At 39.1% G+C, this 9,242-nt stretch overlaps 1 protein-coding gene across 1 annotated transcript; it reads right to left on the reverse strand.

Moving 5' to 3' along the window:
* Nucleotides 1–1,467: 1,467 nt before the first annotated feature.
* LOC141602718 (uncharacterized) lies at nucleotides 1,468–7,899 on the reverse strand. The gene is made up of 7 exons (XM_074422847.1): nucleotides 7,784–7,899; nucleotides 2,966–3,143; nucleotides 2,718–2,841; nucleotides 2,491–2,620; nucleotides 2,237–2,397; nucleotides 2,018–2,134; nucleotides 1,468–1,915 (listed from the first exon to the last, which is right to left on the reverse strand). Exons 2-7 carry the CDS (start codon nucleotides 3,136–3,138, stop codon nucleotides 1,502–1,504), a joined length of 1,119 nt encoding a protein of 372 aa, XP_074278948.1. The 5' UTR covers nucleotides 3,139–3,143; nucleotides 7,784–7,899; the 3' UTR covers nucleotides 1,468–1,501.
* Nucleotides 7,900–9,242: the final 1,343 nt, after the last annotated feature.

A 9,242-nucleotide genomic window follows, 5' to 3' on the forward strand; every position in this document is an offset into this window, starting at 1 on the left:
TCTGTCCAGCCGAAGCAACAACTGGCTACCGTCAAAACCCTCGGCCCAAGCAGGTGACGCCCGCAGGTTCAGCCTTCGCGGAGCTGTAACCCGTCTGGTCTCCCAACCCGCGACGTGAACGTCGTCCTCAACCGTCTCCATCCCTTCTGACCACGAGACTCCACGTCACGGATAGGAGGCATCTCAACGACCCTAACGACATTCTGCAACTCCCGCCTTGTCGGCCGTGGAGCCCTCCTCCTAGTAACCCTCGTCCCGGAGGTACCAGCCTGAGACCCTGTCTCAGCTCTCTTAACATGAGCAGCCCCAACAACAGGCTCCTCCCGAGCCCCAGCGGCTCCCTCAGCACCAGCAGCCTCAACAACAGGCCCCTCACGAACCTCAGCGGTTCTCTCAGTCCTAACAGCCTCCTCGGAGGGCTCCTCCTCCTCAGAAGCGTCCTCCACGGTCACGTCAGGCGCACTGGCTGGAGTACTAACTGGTCCGATCCCGAACAGGTCCTCCAAGGTCGCGACAATGGACCTGACGGGTCCCGAGCACTCCCCTACAACCAAAGGCAATCAAAGAACGTCAGCCAAAATTTCGGCATTACGACGGCATAAATTCGACAAATCCAAAAAAGAAAACCTGCAAAGCAGAACAAGGGCAATCCCACCCAAACCCAACCAAACAAAACAATCTACAAAAAAAGCGACTCGCCCTTCTTTTCAAGCAAAAGACGAGTCAAAACAATGACAACCAAAAACGGCACCTCAAGACCCACACAAGGTCCGCCAACAACCCAAAATATATTCCCGATGCAATGGGGTATTTTCTACAACTCAAAGAGGGAATTTCTACGCCGATTTGACACTACAACAAATAAGGTAATTGGCGACCATATAAGGCGACTGAGAACAGTCGCCATTTAGAATAAAGCGACTAAGGCCCGTCGCCCGCACTTCGTAGCAAGGTTTGGTCGCTTTTGGCGACAGGCGTTCGTCGCCAATTTTGGCGACTGAATTTTTTTAAAGCGGGCGACCGAAATTCGTCGCCAAAATTGGCGATCGTCATTAGTCGCCAATTTAGCGATCGCCATTTGTCGCTTTTTAAATATACACGTCATCTCCATATCCTCCAAAATGGCGACGGGTAATGGTCGCCATTTTGGCGACAGAACTTGGTCGCCATTTTGGCGACTGATTTCCGTCGCCAATGGCACTGATTTCCGTCGCCAACGTCCCTAAAATTAATTCATGATCAGAGACTTAGCGACGGAATGCCGTCGCCAAATGCCCAGTGTCCGTCGCCAAAATTACATGTTTTTTTGCCTAAAAATCGTTTTTTACCTAGCCAAATACGTAAAACCTGCAAATAAACCAACACTTCCAGCAGAGAACACATGGGAAGCCAACACAACCAAACTTGATAAAGAAAATCAAGTTCCATACACACAACTACGAGTTCTACGAGTTTGGTCAACTAACATTATCCGGGAATAACTACGAGTTCTACTACATAACTACGAAACAGGGAAACTTGCTCCCGCTCCACTACCACCTCCATGATTAGGATCTCTAGGATCCTTTGGTTGCGGGCGCCACCCAGTGTTGCAATTGGCGAAGAAGGAGTTCATCCGTTCCATTTCCTCCTTCATCCTCCGAATTTCAGCATCTCTCTCGGCATCCCGCCTCTCCCTCTCGGCATCCTGCCTTTCCTTGGCGGCTAATTGAGCTTGGAGCACACTCACGACACTTGGGGTATAAGGTTGTTGTTGGGAGGAAATTGACCCTCTTCTTCTTGTAGGAGGGTAGAAAATCTCCTTTGCCGACCCGGCTCCATACACATCTCCTCTTTGGAACCCCTCAACAAGATCAAACCATAGCTCATTGTCATCAATTTCCGGGTTGTTCTTCCTACGGACAAGGAATTGTTCCTAAAAAATTGATAAAACATTAATGGTTAGAGGTTACTTATCTAAAAATTGATAAAACATATACTTTAAAAAGCTAAGAAATTTTTATTTTTTGACACTTACATATAACTGTTGATCTTTTTCCTTCGCGAAGATCAACTTGCCCTTGCTTGTCTTCTTTGCGTGAGTGTCAACAAAGAGATCAACAATCGTGGGTACCTTACCCTTATTCTTCTTGGTCTTCCGGAAAAAAAACAAGGAAATTGTTACTCAAACATGATAATTAATGAGACTAATTAAATTAGAAGACTATTAAATTAAAAGCTAAGACAAATAACTTACATCTAATACCACACGATCATGAAAAGATTGAGACCCTCCATAATGAGTAGGCTCAACTTCCGCATCCTTATCTCCTCCTTTCATGTTGATCTTGTTCCGGGCCGATGCTTCCTTGAACTCAGGACTGTTCCGGTACTTGGTATATTCCTCATATGACGAACCTGTAATCAATAAAATAACAATTATTAATTAATATATTTTCAAAATATGTAATGAATTTTAACTAATTACGGGTATTAAAAGAAACTAAATACCTTTCATGAAAGATGGCGCCTTCTTCCTCTTAGACACCTTATACATGTTGTCCCTTAGCCTCTTCTTGCCAATGTCATTATACCTTTGCCAAACTAGGCGCTCAAGGTTGGTTGGCCAATAGAACACACGCTACAAAAAGTAAACACATAGATGAGAAACAAATTAATAATAAGGTAAAAAGAATAAATAAATTATATTTAATAATATATATTTTATAAATAGATACCCGGAAGTTGTTGAACCACATCTCCTTATCTTCATCACTAGCGTTACTCCAACAAGTAACGCCGTGTGTCATGTTCTCTTGGGTGCTATTAGTCACACCACGAACAACTGTTTGACTTCTAAACCTGAAATCAAACATGTTAAAAACATAATTATATAGGAAAAAAAAATGTATAATTAACATATGTCTAAAAAAAGTCATTTATTACTAAATAAAAAAATTACAAAATAGAATGAATAAAAAATTACCAAAGACCATTCGGATCAAGGATCATCCTGTTGTCAGTATGTCGGGGTATAGCAACCTCCTCCTCCTCCTCACTCACCTCCGTAGTAGAACGGTCAACGTCCTCCTCCTGCTCTCGGGAGCTACTACCTCCCTCACTATAGCCTCCGCGCTGCCTACTTCCTCCAGGAGCCATGTGTACTACAATTGAATAAAAAGTGTTAGCAAATATTACAAGATAATTATTATAAGATACAAAAAAATAAAACCTAATAAACAAGTATAAAAGACAAAATAAAACGCTAATAATTGTTTCCAAATTTTGATATGTATACTTTTAATACCTTCTCTTACTCATCATCATCATCATCATCCTCATCTTCTTCTTCTTCTTCTTCTTCTTCTTCTTCTTCTTCTTCTTCTTCTTCCTCTTCCTCCTCCTCTTCTTCTTCTTCTTCCCCCTCTTCTATCCCATCCCTCTCCTTATCATTCTCTTCTTCTTCCTCTTCTAACTCCTCATCCGCTTCTATCTCATTTGCATAAATAATTTCATCATGATCAACTGGGGACAAAACTGTTTCTGATACAACCTCTTCTTGGAAAAAAGATGTATCAACATCTGATCGTGCCTTTGTTTTAAAAACGGCCCACCATTGCTTTTGTTGTCTATCATTGCTTGTGCTCGGAAGAGATGCAAAATAAACTTGATGAGCTTGTTGTGCAAGTATAAATGGGTCATATTGAGAGTAGGTTCGAGTATGATTCACTTCCACGAGTTTGTAACGATCATGGACTCTCGTTCGCCTACGGAATTATCCCTCCATTGAATCTTGAATAAGACGGTTTTATAACTCCTATCCCGGCCATTGTAGCACAACTCAAAGATATCCTCTAATATGCCATAATAATCATTGCCATCAAGAGAAGAAATAGTAACGCCGTAGTTGCATTTAGCCTTACTTTTGCCATAGTCAAATGTTTGAAACTTAAACCCATTAATTGAATATCGATTCCACGTCACAACCTTTCGAGAAGGACCCAAAGCCAAGCTTCTTATCACATCATCTTGAATATTTAGCTTACATACATGCTTCCGAAACCAGGCTGGAAATTGATCCTCATGCTTATGCCAAACATCCTCTCTGTTCACATTAGGGTGATCTTTAATGAAATCTGTCACAAATTGAGCTTCATATGGCTCCAAAACCTCACAATTAGATAGCACATAAAGGTGGGCACGGTTATACTCCTTGTCATCCAGAAATCTTGTTCCCCAATCGATGAACACCCTATTTCATCCCGCATTTGGAAACACTTGGGTATACTTGTGTCTAGTTCATCCGCTTCATCAATATTCAAGTATTTTGCTTTGGTCTCAATATGTTTTTCAAAATAAAGAGAGCAAAAATTGGCAATCTCTTCCGTTAGGTAGGCATTGCATATAGAACCTTCCACACGAGCTTTATTACCAATTTTTTTCTTCACATGATTAAGAAACCTTTCGAAAGGATACATCCACCTATATTGGACGGGTCCACCAACTTTAGCTTCATATGGCAAATGGATAGGTAGATGCTCCATCGAATTGAAAAAAGAAGGCGGAAATATCATCTCAAGTTTACACAAAATTTCTGGTATTTGGTCTTCTAAACGACTCATGTCCTCAACTGATATCGTGGAGGAACATAAATCTCTAAAAAATTGACTTATTTTCAGAATCGCATTCCAAATCGTAGTCGGGAGTAAATTTTTAAAAGCCACGGGTAATAAGCGCTCCATGAAAACATGACAATCATGACTTTTCAACCCTTTCAACTTCAGTTCCTTCAAATCAACACAACGGCTCAAATCGGATGCATATCCATCGGAAAACTTCAAGTTTCCTATCCAATCGCACAATACCTTTCTTTGAGCTTTGTCAAGAGTAAATATGGCTTTTGGTTTAGCCCCATCCTTACGAATATGAAGTTTAGGACGATCACAAAATTTCTTCAATTCTATTCTTGAATTAATATCATCACGTGTCTTTCCTTTTACATCCATAATCGTATGAATAAGTAACTCAAAGAAGTTCTTCTCTATGTGCATCACATCCAAATTGTGTCTGATCAACATTGTTTTCCAGTAGGGAAGCTCCCAAAAAATACTTCTTTTAAACCAACCATTTTTTTCTTTTTCAACTCTTTAAACTCTTCTTCAGTCCCATCGACAGTTGTTGGCAAATCACGACGAGCCTCCCATATCTCATCCCCTTGAGTCGAACCGGAGCATTGTCACGCACCTCCTTACCTTTTAAGAAAGATTTCTTGTTCTCTCTATGAATATGTCCATCCGGTAAGAAACATCTATGACAATCAAACCAACTAATTTTTTGGAATTAGGAAGATAAAATGCTTTACTCCTATCCATGCAATAAGGACATGCCTTTCGCCCGGTAGCCATCCCGATAGCATACCATATGCGGGAAAATCATTTATAGTCCATAACAATGAAGCTCTTAGTTGGAAATTTTGCTTCTTCGACACATCAAATGTTTCTACACCAACTTCCCACAAATACTTCAGTTCCTCCAAAGAACGGTTGTAAATAAACATCCAGATGGTTTTTTGGGTTATCAGGACCGGGAATAAGTAAAGAGAGGAAAATAAATTGTCTTTTCAGACAAAGCCAAGGAGGTAAGTTGTACGGCGTGGTCATTACGGGCCAACAGGAGTAGTTTCTACCAAACTGACCAAAAGGGTCAAACCCATCCGTACACAAGCCAAGTCTCACATTGCGAGGTTCCTCGGCAAAATCGGGATATAACCTATCAAAACGCTTCCACTCCTCCCCGTCACTCGGATGACACATCTTTCCTGGTGTACGAGGATTTTCTTTGTGCCATCTCATTTGGTTGGCAAGATTTTTCGTGGCATACATTCTTTGAAGTCTAGGAGCTAATGGAAAATAAATTAATGTGTTTTCTGATATTGGTTTCTTTCTCTTTCCACTCCTTTTATTACCCTTCTTCCCCTTCAAAACAATATTTCCTTCACTTGTCTCATATCTATCCCTTTGACATTTCTTACATTTGTCAAGCAAAGCATCATCTTTCCAAAAAAGCATACATCCTTTAGGACATGCATCAATCTTTTCATGTGGAAGTTGAAGACCTTTGACCACTTTCTTGGTATTATAGAAATTTCGGGTCATAACATTATTATCGGGTATAACATCCTCAACCAACGTAGCAATACTATCAACGGCTTTAAATGGCATATTATACTCACATTTTAAAGAAACTATCCTGGATGCAACTTGTAACAATGTCATTCTACTCCCCTCATATAAGGTTTTTTCGGAAGCACTTAGCATGTCAAAAAAGGCTTTTGCTCTTGGGTTTGGTTGTTCTTCATCAATCATTGGTACACGGTCGTCATTAATGAAATCATTAGACTGAAAGGCATCAAGTACCATTTCTCTATATGGGTTCTCATTTTGTTGGATTTGAGGTTCTTCGGGATAATATTTTTCTCCATGGGAGATCCAATTGTAGTAGTTTGGAAAAAAACCATTTGTAACAAGATGCTCTTCTACTTCAATGTCAAATAAATATTTTAAGTTTTTACATTTAGTACAAGGACACCTAAGTTTATGTTGTTCCAAATCATATGAATCTTGACATCTAGCAAATTCAATAAATCCACGAACTCCCTTTACAAATCTAGCGATAGGACGTTTCTTCTTATCTACTCTTTCTTCGTACATCCAGCTACGTTCAGATCTCTTCATTTTAATCTATAAGCAATATATAGCAAACTAACCATTTTAAATAATAATATTTAATTTCAACAAAAAAAGCAATGGTTATCTCATCCTCCATTTTATGCTAATTTCAAGATTTCAATTGGGTCCTTATCACTCCAACCTAAACCCATCAATGTACGTTTCAAGTCACTAGCAAACACACATTTGTGAATTATTAATGAGAAAAAATTCGGCAAAGACAATTCCCCTTAGTTCTCCAAATACACAATGTGGAAAAGATACATATTCCACATATGTATTCAGAGAACATTGGAGAAATTTGCAACCAAATTCTTTTCTCATTAATAAAATCACAACTATGTGTTTACTACCTAAGTGACTTGAACGTACAAAGACGAGTCCCAAAATGGGGACTATTCAATAATTGCTCCTAATGAGTAATTCTTGAACGGGTACTAGGTCATTATATATTAAACAAGTTGTCAAAATTATAAGGCAAATTTATACAATCCCCTAATCAAATGACATTACTAATTTAACAAATTTATACATCATGCTCATTCCATTCAAGAAAAATGCTAATTAATTTTTTAAAAATGCTAATTAAATCATTCTAACTTAATTAATTTGGTTAATTATACAAGTTGTCAAAAATGCTAATTTCTAACCCTAACTCAAATTAATTAACAAAAATGCTAATTAAATCATTCTAACTTAATTTGGTTAATTATAAGGCAAATTTATACTACCTTCATAAAACTATACTACCTTCAACAATACTACTTCAATATTACTAAAACTAAGCATCACTAATCAAATCACATTACTAATTTAACAAAAACCCCAATTTCTACCTTCTTAAAACTATACTACCTTATACAATCCCCTAATCAAATCACATTACTAATTTAACAAAAACCCCAATTTCTAACCCTAACTCAAATTAATTAACAAAAATGCTAATTAAATTACAACTACATACAATAATAAGCATCACTAATGTATAAATTACAACTAGATACTAAATAAACATCACAACTTAAACAAAATATGAAGGATTGAAGTAATTAAATCGATTTGAGTCGAAAACAAACCTTTATTATAAACAAAGGGTCGGTAGGGATGTAGTGTGCGGATGGCGGCGGCGAGTGGTGGCGTCCGGTGGTTGTAGTTGGTGGTGGCGTCGGATCGTCGGACAAACTGCTGCGTTTTTTTTTTTTTAAGTTGTGATTGAAGTGAATGAAGGGGACGGGGTGAAGAAATTGGCGAAAAAAAAATAAACAGAGGGTTGGCGACCGTTTTTGGTCGCCAAATTGGCGACGGGTTTTGGTCGCCAAAATTGGCGACTGATTTCGGTCGCCAATTTGGATAATATTGCGTCGCCCGTGGATTTCATACGGATTTTTGGATAAAAAGGTATAGTCGCCAAATTGGCGACGGATAGTGGTCGCCCGCTTTTTTTTTCCTGTCGCCAATTTGGCGACTGTAGTATGTCTGTCGCCTTTATCGTGTTTTCTTGTAGTGTTGAGCACGAACAGGTCAAAATATCAAAATACGACCACAACGAGGCAACGTGATTTTACCACATCTCAAAGTGACCTAAACTACCAATAAGGTCCATGTCAAAGCAAACTGACTCAATTCAAGCCTAAACAGACGCTTATTGTGTCAGATATAAGACCGTCACAAAAGGCGGAAATTCCAATTTTGCCCACAATACCCAACAAAGGTCCAAAATGGAAAAAATGGTCTTCCCCGACTACAATGCAACCTAATGGGGCACACAACTAAAGCAAATAAACTTCGTATTGTGAAATGAGACGGTTTCTTCGCCTCACTCACGTTTTTCGAGCATGTAGAACGGAAACGGGGACCAAAATGCAAACTAAAAGCACCCCTATACTCCTAAACAGGTTTCTAACCTAATACAATCATCAATTTCACTCAAAATTGGCTCAATCAAAAACGCCCAATTCCATTTTCGAGGGTATATGATTTCGCCCTAATTCAATCAACGAAAAGACCAGCAAATTCAATTGGATTCAAGAGGAACTACGTACCTTGAGATGACATGTTGATAATGGCAAGAAAATGAGCAAAGAAGTAGGGTCGACAATGGTGGTTTTCGCCTGTTTGTCGCACGTTTGGAGAAGACAAAGTGAGAATGGCGAGCTTCCCATTCTCGCGTCTTTTACAGAAAAAAGGGAAGCTCCCTTCCCTCGCCAACGTGCTCGCGCCTCAATGAGGCTTTCCCCTTGCTTTTTCAGCGGAATTTTTGGCTTTGGCCCAATTTCCCTACATAAACTATCAAACTTCAACAAAGGCGACCAAAACCGCCGTTTCATTTTCATTTCAAAAAATAATAGTGGAAATTCAAATTCACTATTTCTTCAAATTTCAAACGACGGCGATTAAAACCGCCATTTAATTTCAAACAACAATTGTGAAAATTCAAATTCACTATTTCTTCAAACTTCAAACAAACGGCGATTTAAACCGCCATTTCATTTCAAAAAATAATAGTGAAATTCGAAATTCAATATTCCTTCAAAA

The sequence above is a fragment of the Silene latifolia genome, chromosome 9, assembly GCF_048544455.1.
Source record: "Silene latifolia isolate original U9 population chromosome 9, ASM4854445v1, whole genome shotgun sequence".
NCBI lineage: Eukaryota > Viridiplantae > Streptophyta > Magnoliopsida > Caryophyllales > Caryophyllaceae > Silene > Silene latifolia.

What these genes read in the sequence shown, in the direction of transcription:
- LOC141602718 (XM_074422847.1), bottom strand. Translation starts at nt 3,138, where the DNA reads ATGGCTCCTGGAGGAAGTAGGCAGCGCGGAGGCTATAGTGAGGGAGGT. An exon ending in CTTGATCCGAATGGTCTTTG is followed by an intron (nt 2,842 to 2,965) that starts GTAATTTTTTAT and finishes GTTTGATTTCAG; the next exon opens with GTTTAGAAGTCAAACAGTTG. An exon ending in GGCGCCATCTTTCATGAAAG is followed by an intron (nt 2,398 to 2,490) that starts GTATTTAGTTTC and finishes TATTGATTACAG; the next exon opens with GTTCGTCATATGAGGAATAT.